The following is a 23995-nucleotide window of genomic DNA, read 5'->3' as shown; positions in this document are numbered from 1 at the left end:
CTGCCGCTAATACATAGAAGTACAGGCTGGCTGGGTATTAAGTGGGGTCTGGCTACTGGCCACAGTAGAAGCTTAAATTATTCTTCCATGCATAAACTAACGGCTGAGGTCAGCTCCATGAAAATCTGGCCAGAGAAATGTCTGTGGCCTCAGGTGATACAGAAAAGTGCACGTTTAGAGAGAAAAGGAATCTGGCTCCCAGCAGGGTAGCAGTCATGCGGACGGTGTGCAGTTGTACAGTCTGGTGGAGATTGCAAACTGAAACTGCTTAAATCAATTCAGTAAAACTGGTAATTTTTCTAGCGTTGTAAATTTTTTGTCTTTATCAAAGTAAAAGGACAGATTTTTACCTTTTTTACTACTTTGTCTTTCGCTAAAATCTAAATTAATCTCAGTGTACTGTCTGCTCAGTGAAGACACTTTTTGCTCAGTTAAACACTGTGTGTTATTAATGAGTAGTATCATTTGAATCTTTTACTATAATTCATATTTTTTAAAAAAAGTACTAATTACAGTTTTCTCGACCCAGTTTGAAAAGTGTAGTAACAAAATACATAGCCTGAAGCAGTAGCTCTGAAAGGTGTACGTGCTCATTTTTGTCCCCGTGCGTCACGGCCAGCTGTGTACAGTGACTCTGTAGCACTCACATTTCCCGGGCGCCGCAGCATTCGTCATTTCTGCCATGGCACTGGACGCTTTGCTGCAGGTAAAGTAACATCTGGAATGTCTAAATGCACCTAACCCTCCTCTGAGGACTAATCCCCATGAAGAATCATTATGTAGCGCTGCTGTCTGTTATCGCGAGCAGCAATATTTCTTTTATAGAGGTGAACTCTTAACTTTGAATGTACAGAAATCACAGGTGCCTGCTCAACTTTCATTGACCAAACGCACATTTCCACTGTAGCACTTAACATGGGTTTTTTCCCCCAGAGATCACTGCTCTGTAAATTGACAGAATCTTTTAAAGCAAGTGTTAAAAACCTGGAAAATTTTATATATTAAAAGAATCTTCAAAGCAGGAGGAATGAAGGCATTCTAGTAAATGGGACGGCCAACCATCACCCTCACATCAATACTGCATAATAAGCACTGAGATTCCTATGGCGCTTTGGAATATTTTGTTGAGGCAGGAAGAGCTGCCACCCTGCAGAGGAGGGTAACCCCCACATATTGGTCAGGCCATGCCAAAACAAAAAGTCCATGAGCAAACAAAAATGTGCTTGAACAGCAAAAGGGAGAGACACAGCTTCATTAGCGGCAAACACGGGTCTGCTTGCCAAAGAAAAGCCAGTACAAGGGGAAAAATTAAAACCCAAGGCAAAAGTAATGAATCCCATAGGGAAAAGACCCAAGGGCTGCTGAGGAAATGCTAAGGCAATCACAAAAATGAAACGGTCCAGCTGGTTGTGCATACGGCCTGAGTGTTGCACCAAGAACTGAATTGCTTCGTTAGAGCGCCTGGGTTACTTTCACGCCCCAACAGCAGGGCTGTACGTGTAGACACTCACCCGAGGGGGAAAAGAAGAAGAAAAGCTAGCCTCAAACTATCTTCCATTAAAATCCCACAGACCATTTTTCCAAATATAGATTGAATGCGTTTTAGGTAAGGCTCTAAATGCTGAATCATCTTACAGGGTTGATTTGGGGTTTTATTTGCTTTGTTTCTTCAGTATTTAGCAGGTCTGGTGAAGGACCGTTCTATGGATTAATTCACAAGGGTAGTTACAACCCAAGGAAACACCTGGACATCTGAGCAGAAAAGCAGCCGTGTGAGTCTGGCTTTGCTTCAGGAGTGCCAGGTGACGGGGGACGCAGAGAGCCCCAGTTGCGCCTCCTCGCTCAAGTCAGGCTTTTGCTGACAGTGAAGGTGTTAAAAAGTGGAGATTGTAGTGATGCCTCTTCTACAAAGTAGATGTGTTGCAGGAGGAATATGAAGGGGTTTTCCAGTTCTTTTAGATTGCTGGAGTAATAAGCGATAGTATTTTCAGGCGTATCACATCATAAATATGAGTAATTACAATTATGATGCACTTCGAATCAATGTAGCTTTCGGAGGAACAGTTGCTTCAACTCAAAAAGTCAGGAAGGTTAGCTGGCTTTTACATGTGCACAAACTAGAGTGTAGACATACTAATTTTTCCATCTGTTTCCTATTTTTCGTAGAAAAACATAAGTCCAGAACTTCTGACAGCATTCAGAAGTGCTCTAAAAGCCCGCAGCTACACTAACTGAAGTGTCCTTCACAGAAAAAGAGACAAGAATTTGACAGGGTCACTGATCATTTGAACCAGCTTTCAGGTCAGCGTCAGAAGAGCAGAAGGAGGCGTCGATAGCTGGAGCTGCAGACACAGAGCGTTCCCCTCACCGCGCCCCCAGACCAGCACCGGTCCTGTGCCACGCCGTTCAGACAACTCAACTATACTTTTTTTTTATTTTCTCCATAAGCTTTTATGTAGTTGTGCTTTTTCCCAATATGTTGTCAAGGAAACCCTACAGTCTTGTAGCTTAGTATCCAGCTCTTTATTGCTACAGACACAAAACAATTTAGGATTTTGAATGGATTGATACACTTTCCTTCCCACTAGGAAGGGATGCTCTTAGTACCATAAGCTGCGTAGAGTTGAAGGAAGACCTTGTTTGGAAGATTTGGTTCTTCCAAAATGCCTATGGGAAATTTGCCAATTAACTCTTCTATTTATTAATTTCATTAAATTATTTTGCATGTTGATATTCTGTTATGCTGTATGCTACCCACTGGAAAACAGCCCCGTAATCTTGTTGGTGTCCTCTTATTCACCTCTATCACAATCCCGCTCATCCTACTGGCTTTGAACCATGTGGAATTCTTCTGACCAAAATATTCCTGGATGGTGTGAGAGCCGCCAGTTAAATTTGAAGCGATAATAATTAAGTTGAAGTTGTACACTCCTTATATCCCTTTCTGTGTGGTAATCGTACCAATATTTACACAGATTTTCACTGAGAAAAGAGGGAGGGGTGTGCGCGCACTCCACGCGTGCCACAAACCGCTCCAGTTCTTATCACAGGCTTTGTGGTACAACGTGCCATTGTAATTCTCGCCCTCAGGAGGATGCTCGGGGAAACCTACAGAATGGCTGGAGCTACTGGGTGACTTCAGCGCAAAGGTGGGAAGTGGTCGCGTGGAGGGGTCCCGGAGCTTCGGGGCAGGGTGACGTGTTATTGCACCGGACTCATCTTCCAGGTGTGTGTCATGGTAAAAGGTATTTCTGTCCCTCTCTCCTTCGGGTTTCATGGAGCTATGCTTTTATCTGTTGTCAAGGAAACACCGGGGTTTTTTCCCCCTTGCTCATTAATGTCTGCATTTTTGTTTCCATAGCTACAAAGGAACCTTAGTGTTTTAAAATAGCAGTAATTGGATTACCATGACTTTTTGTAATTTATTGACACCGTTAACGGCTCTGATTTTCAAAACCAGACACCAAAACTGTATCAGCAGTTTTCCAGCTATTAACACTTGTTATCTCCTTGTCCTGAAACACTGGGTACACGCTAAGAAGTGTCTTCAGCCTCAAGCACTCGCTCACCCAGGCTCAGACTCTGTACGTGGTCTCTCACCGAAGTCATTGAGTTCTTAGCAAGAATGGGCAATCTCTGCTTGTACTTAAATGTGGGTGTCTGTCCATGCTAATAATTTATCTGCAAAACTGGGGAGATTCAGCCTGTTTGCTCTTCTGTTGCAAGTTGCTAAAGATCCCTTAAATAACCACAATGAAACATGACGGTTAACTTTTAATTGGAAGTTTCCCTGACCGTGTCTGTACTGAACGGACATCTATTTGGCACAAGCTGAATTTCCAAATGCCTGCCCCAAAGTGCCTTCATCTTGGCACAAAATATGAGCTGAAATTACTGAAAATAGTCTGTTTTTCAGTGGTATTAGTTTTGATTTCTGACGGGCACCTGCAAAGGTTCCATTGTGAATCTGCTGGGTGTTAACCCCCCCATCTGACATGTTATTGACCCTCTGTAAGTTTGGCCCCAGAAGAATCTGGGAGAGTTTTTACGGCCACATAGCTAGCACACTGGGTACAGGAACGTGGACGAAGCACAGACCTGAGAGCACCAGCGTTGCTAAGAACTGGTATTACCTAACAGGGGAATAACTCACTTTTTCTGAAGACAAAAACTGGAACTCCCAGACAGGCTGATGTACGTGTCTGTCTGTCTGTGTCTGTGCACACTCCTACCGTGCCAAAATTGTTACCGTGCCGTCTTCTAACACTTTGGATTTATTTGTTACAGTTTACTAGCCTGTTCAGTGTGTCTACAAAGCCCCATAGATGCATATTCTATACCCTTACCCTTCCTTTCTGGTCTCTCCGTTTCCTCCTGGCCTCAGAGTGGGCACGGCTCGTCCCGTGTCCCCTCGTCCCCGTGGCGGCTGCCTGCCCGCCCGGCAGGACCAGCGGCAGCGGAGTCCACCGTCTGGATTCTGAGCGCTGGGCGGCTGCGCTCTGACTGCTGAGTCCCGGTCCCACAGTCTGACTTGGTCACAATTAACCAACACTTTAAGAAGCTGTAAGAGGAGGACAGAGAGAATGACTCGGTACCACCTATTGCTTTAGGAAAACAAGCTAAAGAGAGTCACCAACACAACCACTTTACAATCTAGGTGTAAGAAAAGGGTGACAAGTGGCTAGACGCAGGTAAGTATAAACAAGGAAGCCCCTTTAATCTAAAATATGCGTTCCTGCTGTTCATAATGGATTTCTGTGCATCCTTGAGGCTAAGACGCTCCATTGCCATAGAAACAGTGTCCTCTGCCGTTGGGGACCCGACTGTAGATGGGTGCTGTTATGGAAACAGCCATCTTAGCAGCTGTCCGCGTGTTATATATTTCAATTATTGTGTTTGTAAAGACCCACTACTAAGCTATCCTTTCAGGATTCCTTCTAATAAAAACTAAGTTTCTGAAATATTTAGCAATTTAATAAACACCTCAAGGCTCCAGATTAAAAATACAGCATTAGAACAAAACATATGTTAAAATTACAGTGTCCTTTCAATAGTTACCTACCTTTCCAAATCTCTAGCATCTGCAAAGGTTTGGGGAAAAAGATGACCTGTCCACCCCAAAATTCATTAGTAAAATTACTTCAGGAAAGCAAATTTTTAAGCTGTGTGTCCTGTTCAAGGACTCCTCTGCACACACAGCCTGTGTGCACGGAAAGAAAAAAATATAAGAAAGCTCAGTGAGAAAGCGTGGCTTCGTTGGCTGAACTGGGAACTGCGAATCCTCAAATTCTAATCACAGATGAACCATTCTTTTGTCTTGGAAAAGCCATCGAAGACAGACCTTGAAAAAGATAAATGCAAGTTGGAAGCTCAGCTCCCACTAGTCCTTTCCTGGGCACCGAGTCCTTAGCTGATTCTAGAGCTTTGAGAAAATTCCGCAACATTTTCGTATTTGTAACATCTGAGATACTACTACTTACTTATTTCACTAGAGTTCTGTGGGCATAAGTATTTCTTAATTTTCTTGAATAAAGCCATTGAAGAATCTGTGACACAATTAGGAGTTTTTATTTGAGTTACTGGTCATTCTCACTTAACTTGTCAGACGTAAATAGTTTCCTGGCTAGTTATATTGATTATGCTATTTAGCTGCTGCAATTTAAGACTGTAAATGCACACTTTTTACCTTTATCTTTTATCTCTCTTTTTTTTTTTAATCAAAATCATCTGTACCAAGAAGGTTATATCCTACCTCTTTATTCCTACACAAAACACCAGTTATTATGGCTTGTAATGGGAACATTTCCTAACACTGAAAAACTGAAAAGATATCAACTACGGATAGCATTGTAAAATGTGTAACGAAACATCCAAACATAATGAATTCATTGGTAAAATTCAAGTACCTCCATTGAGCTTCAGGGAAGCAGGAAAACAAAAAGCACTCAGAAACACGTCAGTGTTGAAACCCAGCTGATTTCCCCTCCTGAGGCCAGTGATACCTCAGCAATATTCTACTCATCACTTAAATGGAGCAATGCTTTTGTTAGTCCTTTTAATTGAGCCTTGAATTTGACTCCTTAGACACTTTCTCTTTCCTAAACCAAACTACTGAAGAACATGTTCTTGAATTCAGCTTAAAGAACATTAAAAGTGAGTCCATGGAATCTCCACCCCGCAAAGGTTTTCAGCCGCGGGCTGGGTTGCGCTGGGCTTGGCGACGCCGCTCCGCAGCAGGCTCAGCCCCAGGGGCTCCACTCGCAGGAAAACCCTGTCAGGAAACGTGTTGGCATCCAGCCTTGGGGACATGTTGGCATTCCACCTTGGGGATGCGTTGGCATTCCACCTTGGGGCCAATTAAGATGTCAACACAGAAAAATTTTTTTTTTCCTTCAAAATATTTTCAGCCTCTCTAATATTAGTCAATAAACGTGCCCAAACCTGGAAAATGTTTAAGTGGATTTAAGTCAAGTGAAAAGGAGCATCAGTGATTGCCAGGACAAGCAATTGCTAGGTGCTTTCACATTTTTCTCTTGGGAAATCAATATGGCAAAAATAAAGTACTGAAAAGATAGAATTTTTCTTAACACTCTTTAACTGTTTAAATTCTGCAGGCTTTGTTGTTTGGGATATGTGTCGTAATTTATTTTGTTCTTACACTCACAACTGCCAAAGAGAGGAGTTTGTTACCCAGACCGCTCCCCGTGGAAGACTGCGTTTTCGCAGTGCTGCTCTTCCCCCTTGGCTTAGTGAGCGTTCTCTGTGATCTGCCGGAGCTCTCGTGCTTTCTCATATTTCTGAAAAGACAGAAAAAATTGACGCACTCAAATTAACTGACAAAGCTGACAGGTGCGATCCCATTTTGTTCTTCTTCCAAAAATTGTGTGTTTCAGTGAGGCTAACAGTTGTGCTCCTCTCTCCATTTATAACCATGGTTTTCAGAAAACAGATTCTCCGATATTTATTTTTTAGTATTGCAGGTTTGGAATGCATACCTAATAATTACTGATTTGCGGTATTTTATGTGTTTCAGAGAGCTGCTGGGTGCTCAGAATTTGTCACTGGTAGGAAGCGTATACAAAAACTGTTCCTGTTTCTGAGCACGAGAACCATACGTTGACACCAACCGAGAAGGTCAAACTCCACTTTTGCCACCTTAGTAGCCGTGAACCCGCAGTGAAAACAATGCATATCCTGCTGATTTAGTGCAGTAGAACTGATATAAATGTTACTTACTTGTGCAGCAACTTGAAGTAGTTCTTAAATGACTCAAGTTTAGAGAAATAAATAAATTGAGGCAGCTAGTAGGGAAGTGCTTTAATGTACACTATGCGAGAACCAGATATGAAAAATTACACTTGAAATGGTTGTTTTGTGAGAATACTAGTCATTGTTAAAGCTACTTTTTGCAAGTATTTATTTTTTTTTAAGATATTTTTCACTTCATTTTGTGGCTGTTAACGTTTTGGACTCTATACACATACAACAGAGAACGTATATAGGTATCCTGAAGACACGGACGGCATTAATCCAAGTTGGCTTAATCATATCATGGTAAGGTTGATGCTTTCTCGGTGGCTTTGAATTTAACCTTTTTTTCATTTATACATGCTGTTTATTCCTTTAATTATTGCTTTTGCTGAAACAGTTGCAGACAGCTTAGTGTACAGCTGGTTTCATCATCACATGAAGTGTGGGTAGTACGATGATGAAAAAGCTTTTGTCTCCCAAAGTGCTCTCTTGCTAATCATCACTAATGAAGCTGCCCCAATTAAGAACTAGCGTGCGCGGGCTGGAGTTACGGCTGTGGTGGCATTAACCTCGCAAAGTGCAACGCTTCAAGTGCTGTTCTCTCACTGTATTTGTAACAGCCCGTACGTACTTGTAATACTTACTGAATTCTTAGATCTTCTTTAAGGCGTTGCATAACTTTTACTTGAATTTGCTTATTCTGTACGCCCCAGGCTTGTACCAGCCTGTTAGGTGTGTTTGGCTTCGGGTCAGGACAGCTCTGGAGAAGGCAGCCCACTTCTTTCGCAGGAGTTCTGGGATGGTAAGTTTTCCCGCATATTCTTTTCATTTTCTTTAAGTGCTATAATATCTCACAGTTAAGTGTATAAAACCCATCCGTGGCCTGTGGGAAGCATCAGACGGTGGTTGTGGTACGGAGCAGAGTCAGTCATTTGATCTAGCTGGACACTGACAATTCTGATCACACCATCGCATTGCCTTTGATTTTGATTTTTAATTTTCCTAAATGGAAATCTATCATTTTTACATTAATGAAGATTTTATGGAATCTGTTTATTAGTTTAAAATGTTTATTAGAGAATACCATGGAAGAAAATACTTTTGTCCCAACTGTACGTGAAGAGTATTCTATTACTTTATTTGCATAGAAGATACTTGTATTACGTTTCTATCTTAAACTCTCCTGTTTGATTAGTATTGTTATTTGTTTTTCTTTTATAGTTTATCCCTTAGGTTGGATGAAATAAACTCATGAAAAACCCTCAGAAGACCACTTGGGAAAGCTACAGATTTTCAGTGAAGCCCCAAACAGGAAACTACGCTGGCCTGGTAGGTCGGGTATCACAACGTCGGAGCTGTGGGAGTGTCTCATTGCCAGAAGGGCCACTTTCTGGGGCAATTTTTAACTTTCAGGCTGTTTTTCGGTGGGTTGTCAGTTCCATCCAAACACCAGAAGGTCTCCTCAGCTGGGAGTTGGGAATTGCTGCTGTCAGGCCCCGCTGAGCCTTGAGTTGCTGCTACTATTAAAGGTCCAAGGACTTAGTCCCAGAGCTGGGTTCTTGCGCCCTTGATTGCTGGGACCGGATCCTCCCCCTCCCAAAGAGGTGGCAGGTACAATCCCAGTGACGAGGGCAGCATAAATAGGCTTAAATCCGGGATCTAGCTGCTCTCTGGCCCACAAAACTGAACAAAAATGATTTAATGGCTGGCCTTCACCACGGCTCTGTGGTCAGCCACGGATAGACGCGGGCTGGAGGGATCTCAAGACTGTTTGATTTATAATTGATGCGATAATTGTCTCTATGACATTTAATATGCCAGCACTGATGACTAAGTCGCCACTTTCATGCAGTAGTTTGTGTATGAAGAATTCTCAACTTTTCTTTCCAGGTTGCGGTTTCTTTCAACCATGTCGAAAGATAGCTGATCGAGTACAAGATTTCTGAAAGAAAGAGCTTTATATAAATTTTGGATACAGGCACACGGTTTGAAGACCATGGGTGAATATATAACTCTGTGTTTGTGATTTAACATGTAATATGTTATGACCACTACCTGTCGTGGCTGGTTCTTCAAGGGTTTCTGTTAGAAAGTTGCATTCAACAAATGTTTGATAGCATGGTGTTTTTTTATAAGAAACGTTGTCATCTTTAGGATTAACCGAGGATCAGATGTAGGGGAGAAGCATGATTATTTCCAAACAACACAAAATTATCAGCAATTTCGAAGTACTTTAAAATATGTGGTTTTGTCTTTAATTGTGCTGTTGCTGTGCTTGCTCATGAGCTGTGGGTGATAACATGAGATTATCATCTGCCTACTTGATCACATGCACATTTGTGATGCTTGCAAGAAAAAACATTATCTGGCTGGTAACTGTCATATTATGCAGAGTTTAAGAGACTGTTTCCCAGACAACAGAACAGTTGTATCGCGTCCATGAGCCGTGCACTCTCCTGTATCTGCACTTCAGTCAAACACCCGCTGCCGGCTGCTGCTCCTGCTAATGGCGCGGGCAAGATGGAACTGTTTGTGTAGCCATAATCGAGCTCCCTGAACCATGGAAGTCAAGGAAATTGCACAATAAATGAAAAAAAAAAAAAATCATGGTTCTAAGGAGTCATACAGCACATACCTTGTTACAAATTTTGTGTCGGTTTTTAAATTGAAACCAAGCCATTCACTAGCCAAAAGCCATTTCAGGGCCACGTACTACCTGTCTGAGAGCCCTGCTGCCAAGCGTGACTGCAGCGCAGCGCTGCAACGCGGCGGATCCCGCCACCGTGGATCTCAGAACGTCACAGCAAGCCCTGCGGATCCCAGGTGCAAAACCTGACCTTGAGAGCAGGCGGTTCGCTGCTGCTGAGGCCGCGAGTGCCCAGCTGGCTGCCGCTGCACCTTGATTTTCTACATTTGGCATGTCGGCAGGTGGGGGAGAAACTGGTAAGGAAAATAATTGTTTGCATTCAAAGGGTCTGAGCAGCGTTAGAGCCCCGTTAGCGTGGAGCGTTAGTGCGTTTCACAGCTGCGTAGATGCGTCGCTTGCTTGGTAAGGAAGGTGTTTGGCCAGTTTTGCACATGAGGCAACAGCGCTCTGAAGTTGTGCAGCTTTAAGCCTCTTAGGACTTTTTATGGCAGAAGAATAAAATAAAAGGAATCTGAAGATCAAATATTTGTTCCAGGGCTAGTGCCAGATCACTCTATTAAATGCACATTTTTAATGTACCCTAGCTTAAACTAAATGTTCTGAAGCAAATATGACAGGGTTTGAATGGTTTTTTTCTTTTTTGGGGGGGGGATGGGAGGCACGGAGGGAGGATGTTGGTGGGGTTTAGGGTTTTGTTTCAAGGTGTGGGGTTTTCTGGGGGAAGGGAGAGACATTAAATGCTCGGTAACAAAAACTACATCTCTCCTCGTTGTTCTTCAGTCAGCTCCAAAGGAGTGTGCTGGAGCGGAGCGGAGCGGTGTCGTCACTCGGCAGCGCATAGACCGCGCTGCTGCCTCACACTCAGGCGGACACAGGTTTCTGAAGATCTGGTCACAAACTTGTCTTTTTTCACTCGTGAAGAATGTCTGCAGTGTGAGTGGAACAGGGAATGAATTTGCTTACTGACCCCGTGACATTCGGCCAGAATCTCCTGTGAATGTGAAAAGGGCTCTCGGGGGCGCGTCGTTCCTCTGCGGTGGGACGGCACACCAGGGCAGGGTCTGACGGAGGATTTACCGTCTCCTCTGCAGCTCCGTCACCTACGGTTTCGGGCTGCAGCTCTGCCTTTCAGGGCTTCTCCAAGAAGAGTCAGTTCCATGGGCGAGACAGAGAGGCCATTCTCTCTTCAACCAAAGACGACTTTAAAACATTTTGAAATACGCATCGCCTTCCATTAAGAGCTTATGAAATTACAGTCTGTGAATTCTCTCCTGGGCATACTTCACTGTTCCCGGAGCTGAAGTACCAACCGCTCTTACCTGACATTTAACGCACATGTCTACAGCACTACACTGTAGTCGAAGCTGGCGCTCTGGATTTTTCTCAGGTTTTTCTGTCTTGAAATCTCAGCCTGCCTTTACCTGAGACATTGCACGGGCTTTATTTAAGTCAGGTCACTGAGTTACGTAGTGGAATTGCAAACGTGGTGACAAGAACCTTCAAAGGAAAGAAAAGCTACTTCTTCATAGATGGGGACTTCTGGAAATTGAAGTCTAAAAGACCGTTCTTGGGTGTGTGGGACACCACGTCCAGAGTGGAATTCGCAGACAGCACCTGAAGTCCAGCATTCTCCACTGATTGTGCGCGGTGTTTGTTTTAGCTTGAGACAGCCCTTTGGTGCAGGAATCAGATGCTTACGAACAGAAAAAAAATGCCAACGTTTCTTTAAAAAGGATTATCAAACAATGCATTCAAGTTGACTACTTCAGAAATACTGTTTGTAGAGTATCACCTTGGTAGCATCAGCTCTTTTTTGTCTGGAGAGAGAAGATCCAGGTGTCTGTTTGAATGAAGAGGCAAAATGGCTCTGCCGGCTTTTTAGCAACGGGCGAGGTCAGCCTCGTGCTAAATAGAGCTGAATATGATTGTAGCTTTATGATTACAAAGAACAAAACCAAAAAGATCGTACAACAGAGAGAAAATAGCTGCATTTTTCAGCTATGGTGACAAACATAATCAATAAGATGCTCTGAATGCTTTTAGCGTGGATAATGTAAGACCATTGACACTACTCGTTCACTGAAATAATTTCAACTTTCTGCCTCATTAGGTTTTGAAGTGGATTTTTGCAGTACTGCTGGGTTATCAGTTATTCAGAAGTTCCCTCTTCCTAGTAGCTACATACTTACTGTGTACACTTTTAAAGCCACATTTTTTAAACTGCTTGTTAAAAAATTACCAATCTTTTTGGTTTTATGAATTTATTATATATTTGTCATAGCAGGTTCCTGTCATCTAAATTTGCAGAAATACATATTTGTGAGTTCATTAAATGTGATTTTTACCCCTTCAGGGTGCCGTGGTGCAGAGTCACTGGCAGAGCCCCTGGGGAGGGGGTGCGGGTCAGGCCAGCGCTGGCTGCGGGGAGCGATGCTGCAGGGAGCGATGCAGAGCGATGCTGCGGGGAGCGATGCTGCGGGGAGCGATGCAGAGCGATGCTGCGGGGAGCGATGCTGCGGGGAGCGATGCTGTGGGGAGCAATGCAGAGCGATGCTGCGGGGAGCGATGCTGCGGGGAGCGATGCGGAGCGATGCTGCGGGGAGCAATGTAGAGCGATGCTGCGGGGAGCGATGCTGCGGGGAGCGATGCCGCAGGGAGCGATGTGGAGCGATGCTGCGGGGAGCGATGCTGCGGGGCAGGAGCCAGCGCCAACGGCAGCAGCCGCGGTGGATGGCCAAGAGCCACCAGGGAGACCTGCAGCCCCGGGTGGGGACGTGCTGCTGCTCGGCGCCTTTGTCACCCCCCCAGAGGACTCATTGACTCCCAGCAAAACCAAACCACGCTCGCCAGAACTGGCCAGTGTTGAAGTCATTTATGCAACCTGGCAAGCAACGCTGATGAGTTATTACTGGACTGCTTGATTGAGCCAGTGGAAACACCAGCACGGACACCTCCTTCCCACAAACACTTCTCAGATGTCTTTCAAGAGATCATGTTATTTTAGAGCTTAGAAATTATTTGGGGAGCCAGACTGTTTTAAATGTGTCTAAGAAGGAAATGTGAATAATTTTGAAACAGGAAATAGGTTTGCAATAGTATTGTTAAGAAATTACATCCCCTTTTTTTTAGCTCCCTGTATCATCACGCCAGAGAACAGCAGCACTTTTTGACTGTGGCCTTTGTACAGCAGTTGTACGTCCAGTCATAAATATGACAGATTTAAGAAGTAGAAAAATAATACATTTTAAGAAACTCCAGGAAGAACTCTTTTAGTGCAATCAATATTGGAAAACAAATTCTGAATCTGCACATAAATCCGTGTAGAAGAGTTAGTACCTCTCTGGTTTTAGTCATAAGAAGGAAGAAAGTGTATCCCCGCTTTTTGTGATACAGGAACTAGAATGTGGAAGCTGAGAATGAGTAATTCTCGTTACACACTCTGCCTTTCGTGTCATATTTTCCCCCAAAAGGACAAGAAAAGCTGAGACAAACTTGTGTGCTGTGGTTCGCACTCGTTGCATTTCAGTGCTGCCGTGAGACGCGTCCCTGAGCAACAGCGCGGGGAGTTAAACTGTAGGAGCCTGGTTTGATGCTGCCTCGTGAGCAACTGACTTCTCTGCCCTTTCTTTCCATTCCACAGGTTTACATGTGATTTAAAATCCTGGCATAAAAAAAGCGGTCTGGAAACTTTCTGGCCAGGCAACCAGACGTTCTGAATCTCCAGAGTCCCGCAGGAGGAATTCCGCTGCCTGTATTTCACTTCTCCTTGGGATGAGGGCAAACGTTGAAGGTGAGCGTACAAAGATGCCAGAAGATTATTTATGTACATGTTATCTGAAAACTTCTGGGGTTTTTCAGTCCTTTTGGGAAGGCACTGGCAGAAGCAATGGGGTTTGGCTGTGTATGTTCGTTATTCGGGGTAGGGTGGCCAGTGACGGTCCCTCGCCAGCAGAAGGCGAGCGCAGATCACGAGCGTGTTGGAGGGGCAGCACCTTCCTGCTGGGAAACGCTGGGGTGCAGCCGCGCGGGGACCCTCGGGCTGCGCTGCCCGCAATGGTGTAAACCATTTAAACCAGTCTGAGATCAGGCCCTTGTGGAAAGGGCCGTTTGTGGCCACATGTTCCCGTCTCCACCATTTTTCTGCCTCTGAAATCATACAGCAGCCGGTAACATCGGCAAACTGGTCCAGCAGCAAGTCAGGCCTTTCGTGGAGGTTTAAGTTAGTGACAAATTAAGCAGGCTTAACTAGAGGACATAAAAGGGACGGGTTTTTATTATTGTTGTTGTTTGGGCATGTTTCATTGCTTTTATGTTGAGTTTTTGTTAATATCTTTAAAGTACTGAAAAAAGGCCCTCCGACGCGTTTCCAGCGCGGAATCTCTGTCTAGATGCCATTTGGCCATGGAAGCCGGGGAACAGTGTATTTCTGCAGAGGAATCCGCTCCGGAAGCCGGGCTGGCAGCGCTGGGGGCACGGGGGCAGCAGCAGAGCTGGGATCCCGGATCCCCGGGGTGTGGGGGGTCCCTGGGGGTGCGGGGGGTCCCTGGGGGGCGCGGGGCCCATCCTGCCCGGGGACCCAGCCCCCTCTGGCGGTGTCCCACGCGGAAGGCATCAACCGATTCAACCTATTTCTCTGTAAGAACATACCCACCTGCGCTTCTCTCAACGTTGGTACGTTCACTGCTATTTCGTCTCTTCTAAGGCTACGATAGGTATTAGTCTCAGGATAGAAAATTATAATCTGTAAAAATTTCTATTTGCATTTCATTTGCAACTTGACAGCCATTTTCCCCAGAACATGGGGGATCAGGGAAAAGGGATTCGCTGGCTAGTTCTATGATCTGATTTTTCTTCAAATTGCGGGAGCAAGAGCCCGAAGTACTCAAGGAGAGCTTTGCTACCCAACAAAGGTTTTTTACGAAGTACGTACAGGAAAATGCAAACACCAACAGCCTCATCTACTGACTCGACTGTGGCTGGTGAAAGGGTGTTCAGACACAGTCACTGAGCATTGTATAACAGAAGTCATTGAAGAGGTATGTCTGGAAAAGAAAACATCGATAATGTCGGTTTTCTGCCAGTACAACTGCCGGACTGACAAAGGGAGTGGGAACTTGTTTTTCCAGCTCAAGAAAAGACCTTTGGATGGTTTTCATTAATACTGCGTGAGAATACCAGTATTCAAACACATCAAAACTTTTAATTTCAGATCAAGGAACTGGTGGAGTATTATTGTAGCATTAGCTGTATTTTAAAATATGACGGGGGGGGAAAAAACACTACCAAATACATTTTTCTTAGGAGTATGAAACAGCAAACTTGCCTCAGTGTAATATGAAAACGGCAGCTGGGAGGTGAGGCAGGGTTCCCAGCCAGAGCTCGTCCTGCCAGCTGCGGGAAGCGCAGCACTTCAATCCGGCACTTTCCCCGCTTGCTCGTCGCTGTGTCGGTCACCCGCAGCCTGACCACAGCGAATCCTGGCTGTGGGCATCCACCACGGACACCTCTGCTGGCCCGCACTCACTCCGTTCAGACGCGCAGCTTGAGTCACTGCCGTTGTCACCAGACCCTTTTCAGGTCAGAATTTCCTGACGTTTTGCACTGCAGAGCCGTCTGGTTGATCTCTGGCATTAGGGCTTTGAACCAGGATGGCATTTGCTTCTAAGCGTGACACAATACCTGTATTTTTTGTTACGGAAAGCTAAACCCACAATTGTCTAAGCCTGAGCGGGTCTGACAAGCTGGGGTTTGGTAGCCATTATGGAGTGCCGGAGGGATCTGGACCTAATGCTGGAGATAAAGTGACTCTGGGGTCGTGAGCCGTTTCCTGACATTTACACCTCTCAGTCAAAATGAGGGATATTTTATGAGGCTGCTTAAAGGGGACAGCTCACACCTCCCTGCTGGCAATCGCGGGTCTGAAAGTACAAACTCATAACGCCTTGTTCTGCGAGGAAACTCACTGGGACCTCGCGGCGCTCTCGTACGCAATCCCGAGAGCAGCTTCAAGTCTGTCTCAGTCGTGCCAAGGAGATTGCTCTGCCAAAATCTATACGGAGCACGGAACCACAAGGCCCATTTCATCCACCAGTTGCATTCAGCAGAGCCGCAAACGGCCCCTGAAAGCTCCCCGTGAACCCAGCCATCTCACCACGGCCTTCCCCAGGTCTGCGTGGTCTTTTGTAGATTCCGTGGTGGTCCTTAATGATCACCCTGGCAGTACCTGGCACTGGACAGACTTAACTGAAAGACCGTTTTCTTTGATTTCAATTGTTAAACAGATATTGTCAACATAGAGGGGAAAAGTTAACAGATTTTACAGTATTAAATTCTTGGTCATAAAAATGGAGACAATATTCTCAAGACAAAACATCACCAACATAAAGAATCCTGATGTTTAGGACGTGCAACTTTTTCCTCTGCAGTTACAAATGAGCATTTTATTTTCCTAAAGTCTGGTTGTTATTATTTATAATTTCATTATTCCTTTTACAAGTCAGGTAGTTCAGCCCTTGCTATCGCTCAAATACAGAAACTCACTTGGAACAAAACTCCTGTTCAAATGAAGTGAAGTTTGGATGAGCAAGAACTGTTGAGATCTAGCTCCTAATCTGCACCATATGTTGGCATCCTTCCTTCTCGGAGATGTCATTTCGCTTTGCTTCCAGGAGTTGATATTTCTTTTATGGAGAGCTGCTGAGAGGCTCCACAAAGCCCAACGGGCAGGAGATGGGCATCTGCTGTTGCCAGGGGCTGTTTAAGGGTCACCGTCCTCCACGGCGTGTTGCAGTCCGAGAGCTCGCCAAATGCTCAGCGTTTTTAACACCCTTTGCAAAATTCTCCAGCTGTAGAAGTCCCTCAGCGGGTATTAAGGCTACGGCGGATTTAGAACTGAGTGGCGATCTTCCAGAAATAACTGCGCTGTGAGGGACTGCTCGCCTGTTAACAACTTTTGGGAATAGCCCCAGGAGGTGGAAGAGTCAGGAAAGATAAGATCAAGAGAAGTCTCCGCAGCTAAAATTCATTGTCATTTAAGTATTTGCTGCTGACTGAATCTGGTTGTTTATCATTAAATAGTAGCTTCTCTGTATAATAGCGTCTGTGTTTGACATGAACAAGACAGAAGGGGAATATTCACTGAGGTCTCTCGAGCCTGGCCAGGGCTTCAGGGTTTCTGGACCCGTGGAAAGGTGACAGAACCTCCCCGGGGGAGTAACCTGCTCTGGGAAACCCCCCTCTCGCCCTTTCCCAGCGAGGCCGTCACCGCGCAGTCACCAGTACCGAAAGTCACTGGCCGGGAGCTGCGTCTGGGAGACGCCGTCCCCCTGTTCGAAAACACCGACGAATTCTACACACCGCGGGCACGCCGGTATCTTGAGAAACGCGGCGCGGACGGCGCGGCGATGCGCCCCGGACGCGCGCGGGTTGCTCTGCTGCCGAGCCGGCCCCTCGCCGCGCCGCGGCCCTCGTAAATCGCTCCGCCGCCTGCCAGGGTGACTCACCGGGGCCGGGAACCTCCGCTGACCCCCGCCCCCCGCCTGTTTTGTAACGGCGCGTTATAAAACGCCTCCCGGGCGGGGCGCCCGGCCCGGCCCGCGCCACCGGGGACACCGCGCGCCCGGCGACCCGCAGCGCGTGGGGGTTTGACCCCGGCCCCGCCGGTGACGCGTGCCCCGGCCAGCGGTGGCGTCAGCGCGCTGCCGCGGCCGTAAAGTGTTTCCCGAGGGACCCGCGAGCGCGGAGCTGCCGCGCACCGGTCACAGTCGCACAGCGCCGAGCAACGCGCCTGCGCAACCGGAGGCGTTTCCGAGCGGCACCGAAGCCCCGTGCCCGGTTGACGAGAGGGGAGGGGAGGTGAAATAGGCCGCGCAGTCGCGGCGCGGGCAGGATCCCCGGCCTGCGGCCGCCACCCCTCACCGGCCACCGCCAGGGACCGGCCACAGGGCGGGGCCACCCCCCCTCGCACCGGAACCGGAAGCGGGCCCGGTACGCACCTCCCGCGCCGCCACCGCCTGCGTGACCGTCACGCGGTGCGCGCCCCGTGACGTCAGGCCAGCGCCACGCGGCGATTGGAGGGCAGCGCCCCGCGCCGGGCGGGCGCTCTCTGCGCAGGCGCGGCGCTGCCGGCGGAGCGCGGCCCGCGAGAGCCAGGGGAGCGCGGCGGCGGCCGCCCCGGCCCCGCCGCCGCCATGAGGATCTGGACCTCGGAGCACGTTTTCGAGTGAGCCCGCGCAGGGGGGGAGCGGGGCCGGCCCAGGGGGGGCTGCGGGACCGGGCTCCGCCGGCAGCGCCGCCCCTGACCTTGCCGCGGGCACCGGCCGGGGCGCGGCCCGGGAGCGGGGGGGCGGGCGGTGCAGGGCGCCTTCGGCGCTGCCCTCGCCCCTGGGGTCGCTCCGCGCTGTCGGGGCGCCAGGGCTCTAGAACACCCGTGTGGAAAATCACCCGAAGGAGACCGTTGTTAGAGGACGGTACCAGCTGAATAAATTACCCCGGTATTGCTGAAACCCGCAGGAATTGCGGTGTCTCAGCACTGTGTCTCAGGGACGTCTTGCCAATGACGAGCCAGGAGGCGGCTGAGCGCCGGGGTGCCGGTCACCGCCGTGCTGTAGGCTCAGCTGCCCGGCCCCGGACGGACGCCTTCCCTCGGGGGAAAGGGGGGGACGGGACACACGTGTAGGGTTGAGAACTGGAAATCGAACTGCCTTAAAAATACGTATCGACTGATGTGTTGAGCTCTAACAGCAGCCCTGCTAAAAGCCGAGGGTGTGACGTTGTGTGTCGCCTCTTTGGGCAGCCACCCCTGGGAGACGGTGACGACGGCGGCCATGCAGAAGTACCCCAACCCCATGAACCCCGGCGTGGTGGGGGTGGACGTGCTGCAGAGGCAGGTGGACGCCGGCGGGAAGCTGCACAGCCACCGCCTGCTCAGCACCGAGTGGGGCATCCCCGCCATCGTCAAGTCGGTGCGTACCCCGGCGCGGGGCTGGGGGCGGGTTGTGGCCAGGGGCTGTGACAGACCTGTATCGCTTCATAACCTCAGTGGGTTAAAAATGAAGGCGTTTATGCCTCGGGAAAGCTCAACAGCTGCTGACATGGGGCACCACAACTTGCCTGGATCTTGGGTTGCTTCCATGTTGAAAATGACATCTACCTCTACTTCATAGACTTACTTTAAGCTAAACCCTAATTCTGTGGTCTCGGTGTCTGTTCAATATGGTAACTACTATTTACACATTTATATACACACTAACAAAATTGCAGTTGGCTCGCATATTAATTCTGTGTATGTTTGCCTGTCCCCTAGCTCATTGGCACGTGCAGAACAAAGACCTACGTCCAGGAGCACTCCGTTGTTGACCCAGTGAAAAAAACAATGGAGCTTAAATCCCGTAACGTAAGTAGCTGTGTTTGTGTAACTGAAGTAGATTACAGATTCTAGTAAATTTGAAAAGGAAAATAATCTTGAAAATTACTTGAAGATTGCCTTACAACAACAGAAGCTAAAGGTTTAAGTAATGTGTTTGTAGTTGACCAGTTTGGTTTTTCAGGAAAGAGCTACTGGCTTGATGAACCTTGTCAGGACCAAAGCTGGACACGCTGCTGAGCAGATGGTGGTAGTTTGGGGCAGGGGGTGTTGAGAACAAAATTTTAAAAGCCATTTGGTATACACTGTAACCATTTCCTAATCGTGTGACATCTCCCTCTTCATACCACTCCATCTGTCAGATGCACTGTTGAAATGTTCTTTCCGATGCGGTAGTGTATATTAGTAAACAATGCAAAAACTTAAGGGAAGAGAACTAGATCAGCAGATGTGGCACTTGGAGACTTCTCTGTCTTGTTCTACGACCCTAATACTCGTAGAAAAACTATAGTGTTTAAGTCGGATATAAACAAACAGTTTTGAATGTGCAGTTTTATTTACTACATTCCTTTAATGTTTTTATCAAGGGGTAATCTTGTCTTGCATTCCGCAGATTTCATTTACAAACCTGGTGTCAGTAGATGAGAGGCTTGTCTATCAACCACACCCTCGCGAGCCGGACAAGTAAGTACCCTTGTTCTGAAACTGCCCTGAAGTAGCGCGGACTTTGGCTGCCCATGGTCTCCCTTGAGCAGAAGCTGAGGTTTCCATCACCTTTGCTATGGTAACTTGTCTAAAAAGGAATTAAGTGGATTGCCATTTTCTGTAGTGGCATTGCTTCTCCAGAGCACCAGGGACTCTAGGCTTTTATTTTACAAGTAGAGGCATAAAGCAGGTGAGTGCGGTGCAAGTGGGTTGTGTTTGTAGGGCAAGAAGTTCTGTGTTACACAAGGAAGCTGATGGGAGTTTGTACTTGGTGGGGAGGAGTGAGTTTCTTCCAGCAATGTATTCTTGTTTAAACTACTCAGAATAATTCAGTTTCCTGCTCTCTGTTTCAGAACCATTTTGACCCAAGAAGCAATAATATCAGTAAAAGGTGTCAGTCTCAGCAGTTACCTAGAAGGGCTAATGGCAAACACAATTTCCTCCAATGCTAAGAAAGTAAGTGTGAAATGTGTGCCCGCTGGCTAAGTGACAGCGAGAATACAAATCTCTGGTTTACTTTTTGGCTTTGTCAGCAACTTTAAGAGGGGTCCGCATAGTTCTGGTGCCTTTACCGTAGAGACTGAATGCTCGGCTTGCTGAACTTCCTCTTTGTTTTTTCCTTTTGTGATGGAGATAATAAATTATTTTTGGCAAAGCTCTCTGAATCTTCACTGGAAAAACATCTCCAGTCACTTAACAGTCACTCTCTTGCTGCCCTCTTGATGCCGTCTGTTAGTTTTTGCTATTGAAAAAGGATATGCCTCCAGACAGATCTGAAGGAGTTATGTGGGAGTAACGAAGCAGTGTTTTAATTGAAAGCCTGTCCTCTGGGAATCCAAAGATGTCTTGAGTTCAGCCTCAAGAATGGCAGAACAGTGTGGTTCGTAACGCGAGCGCTGCTGACATCAGGACTTTTCTTGTGAAATGTAAGGCAGTCCATGTTCCTGCAGTACTCTGGTTAGTGAAGTAAAAAATATCACGGAGGCATGTATTTCTGTACCTTTTCTTCCATTTTCAACTCTTGTGTCTTTAGTCATTTTCAGCAAGACAGGGTTTAACCTATGTACTTATTTGCTGAGATTTATACACTGATAAACTTTTCTTTAACTGTAGGGCCGCGAAGCATTGGAGTGGGTAATTAATAGACTGAACGCTGAAATTGAAGAGTTCACAGCTTCAGCAAGAGGAACCATGAGGAATTCAATGGCAGCAGCAGCCTTTGTAGAGAAATGATAGTAAATATACCTGTATTACTAACGAGGCTTAATGATCTGAAGCTTCTCTCCAAACCTTAATACATGTATCCTTTGTTATTTAAAGGCATACCTGTGTATTAGGCATCTTTCAAATTTAATTTGGAGAAAAGCTGAATTCTTACTAATGAGGCCGATGCACAAAGCCTAGTTTAATATATTGGTTCAGCTGGACCGAATTTCGGTTACAGATGAAGAAGTAATTTTCAAGTATAGTTCTTATATTTACATGAACACTAACTTATAATGTTTTCAGATACGAAATCACCTCACTTAGTGATGAGGCTAAAGATGGTGGAGGAGACTGGCCTGTTAAGTTAACTTCTGTGGAATTTTTATTTTTGTGTGACTTACGGACTACCTCTTTTGGGACCAAGCCCAAAATTAAGCAGAATGGTTTGTTCCGGCATTGTTCTGTTTGTTAATTTTTGATAGTTGTGTGATACAACTTGGTTTAACAGAAAGTTTATTACTTGACGCTTGAAATACAAAAGAATGTATAAAATATTTTTTGATAAGGTTTTTAACTTGTTTGACAGGTTGAGCTAACACGGTACTCAAATTGGTTTTCAGTCAATATAGGTAAAACATAAAAAGTGTCTCTTATCTACTAAGACCTACATCCTATTCCTAATTGTGACATTAATGAGCTGGGCATGCAGTAACTTAAAATGAAATTGTATCTTAAACTTCTGGAATAAGTATCTGCATTTCCAAAAGCCCGTTAAATAAAGTGGTACAATAAGCACAGAGCCTTAAAATCCTGCAGGCTGTCAGGGCATCTAAGAATGGTAGGTGTTCACTTGAAAATTGCAAAGAACCACTTAAAGAACTAAAAAACCTTTGAGAAGTTGGCTAAAGAGATACCTAAATGTAAGAGGAAGCGATATTAAAGAATGTTAATGATACACTCATTAACTTGATCGTGCTCCAAAACCGACCTGTTACATCATCTGAATATTGTGTTGTCCTTTAATGTAACCATAGTGTTCCAAGTTCCAGAAGGTCCTTTACCTTTTGAACTAATTTGCTCACAATACAAGGTTCTTTAAATGAAAACCTTGAGAATAAAAAGTTTTCTGCAGTTTGTGTTTGTTTCTTGGTACTTGCTGTAGATTCCTGGTACTGTCAGCAGTTACTAGCTGTGGGCACGTGAAGGTCAGACCTTGACAGCCCTCCCTTCCCAGAGCACCGGGCTGCTGGTAGAGCTGCTGCCCTCCGCCGGGGCTGGCTGGCCCGGGAGCCTCCTGGGGTGTGATGGAACCAGGGAAGGACACAGCCCTGGATTAGCGGCTGCTTGTGTTTTGGTGCCAGAGGCTTTTCCTGGAATTTTGATTCTAAGCTTACCAGTAATTTCAGGACTCTCAGCCTTTCAGAACTGTGATGTCACCTGTTCCAGCACATTTTATGTTGCGTGCCGTTTCTGTTCTACCGGAATTGCCGATTTAATGGTGTGTGCTATATAGAGAACCAGAGCTTATTTTAAGTGGTAAACACATGGGAACACAATCTTCTGTAAGACTTGTGTAGGGGAAAAAAAACAGGTGTTATATACATATATATATAACTTCTAAAAATTTAACTATACTAAATATTTTTCTAAAAATAAATGGTTTGAGACTACCTTAATAAATTCAAATCATTGAGGTTTGCCATGCTTTCACAGGAGGTTATTACAACTGAGATAGCATTTCAATTTAAAAAGTGTATGTGAAACTTCTTCAAAACTTTACCAGCATTTCTGACAAAAATGCAATGCTTGAAACTCATTTTAAATGTTTGTTTAGCCATTAGCATCACTTAACATTTTAAAGTCAATTTTTTCTTTTCCTAATTTTTCTGCACTGAGGACTACATAGTATGAACTCACAGTTTGCCCTTGCACTGAAAAAAACTTTAATTTCTGTAAGCATTCAACAGCTTCTTGAAAGATCGTGATTTTCTTTGTCCTGCTTTACTTACATGCCTGCATTTTCATTCTGTCGGGGAGTATGGCTTTCTGTATGTGGCTCTTTTTAAATAAAATCTTATCTGAGTTCTGGGTAGTTCCTGAAACTTTCTCATCTATTTGGTTTTTTTCAACTGCTAGGTGAGTAACCTGAAATGAGGAGGGTGAAGAAATACTCTGGAGTTAATAGCTGCTTTTATTGAAATGCATATCCTAAAATGCACATTACAGCTGCTGTGGTCTTCTTTTTGCTTCTTAATAACTGCTTTTCTGCAAATCTTACCCAATAACTAGTAAGCAGATTTCAGTTTGCTAGGTCCTGTGGAAGGATTTTCAGTCTACTTGGACTGCAATTTGTATGCTACAGTTTACCTGCTAAGGAATGTACCTCTGCACATGGAATCTAATGCTCGCTATTGTTAAGAGCAGAAGAGAACAAAGTGTTTGGGTCCATTCAGTCACGTAACAGCCTGTCTGTTTACCCACCGTTCTCAACAGGAGACTGCACCTAAAGCAGCTTTGCTTGATGGGGAGCGGGAGACTGTGTGTGCAGCAAGGCCAGCGTACGTGCTGCCCTGTCACAGGAGAAGGAAGCAGATACCTGCCCTGTGCTCGCTATGCCTACCTGCTCGGAGGCTTTCTTTGCTTCCTTGTGGATCAGCGTCACAGAGCGCTGCAGGGCTGGGTCACTGCTGGCAATGCTCTGGGGGATGTAGGGTGCCGTGGCTGAATGCACCCATACGGCGGTGAGCGTGACCCGAAGTAGTGCAGAGGAGCTGTGGGGGTCTGGTGGTCAGAAGGAACGGAGGAGGTGGATGAGAGAGAGG

At 46.0% G+C, this 23995-nt stretch overlaps 1 protein-coding gene and 1 long non-coding RNA gene across 5 annotated transcripts in view; both read left to right on the top strand.

Annotated features, from left to right (window-relative positions):
• LOC134522236 (uncharacterized) overlaps positions 1-15274 on the top strand; it is a 120760-nt gene extending 105486 nt beyond the window's left edge. The window contains exons 5-10 of one of the 4 annotated variants that reach the window (XR_010072976.1): positions 3091-3226; positions 7034-7554; positions 7965-8053; positions 8473-8580; positions 9142-10831; positions 13539-15274. This is a non-coding gene — a long non-coding RNA (uncharacterized LOC134522236). Of the gene's footprint in view, positions 1-3090; positions 3227-7033; positions 8054-8472; positions 8581-9141; positions 10832-13538 lie in introns of all 4 variants that reach the window. The other 3 variants (XR_010072977.1, XR_010072978.1, XR_010072975.1) reach the window with 3 other exon arrangements.
• A 2686-nt stretch (positions 15275-17960) lies between these two features.
• PRELID3B (PRELI domain containing 3B) lies at positions 17961-23265 on the top strand. The gene is given in 7 exon segments (XM_063349665.1): positions 17961-18119; positions 18693-18861; positions 19203-19292; positions 19876-19946; positions 20321-20423; positions 21081-21147; positions 21150-23265. Coding segments are annotated over 7 exon segments (645 nt in total). The 5' UTR covers positions 17961-18087; the 3' UTR covers positions 21263-23265.
• Positions 23266-23995: the final 730 nt, after the last annotated feature.

The sequence above is a fragment of the Chroicocephalus ridibundus genome, chromosome 12, assembly GCF_963924245.1.
Source record: "Chroicocephalus ridibundus chromosome 12, bChrRid1.1, whole genome shotgun sequence".
Classification (NCBI taxonomy): domain Eukaryota; kingdom Metazoa; phylum Chordata; class Aves; order Charadriiformes; family Laridae; genus Chroicocephalus; species Chroicocephalus ridibundus.
Note: the sequence above shows the minus strand (reverse complement) of the source record. Positions and strands in the feature narration are given on the sequence as shown.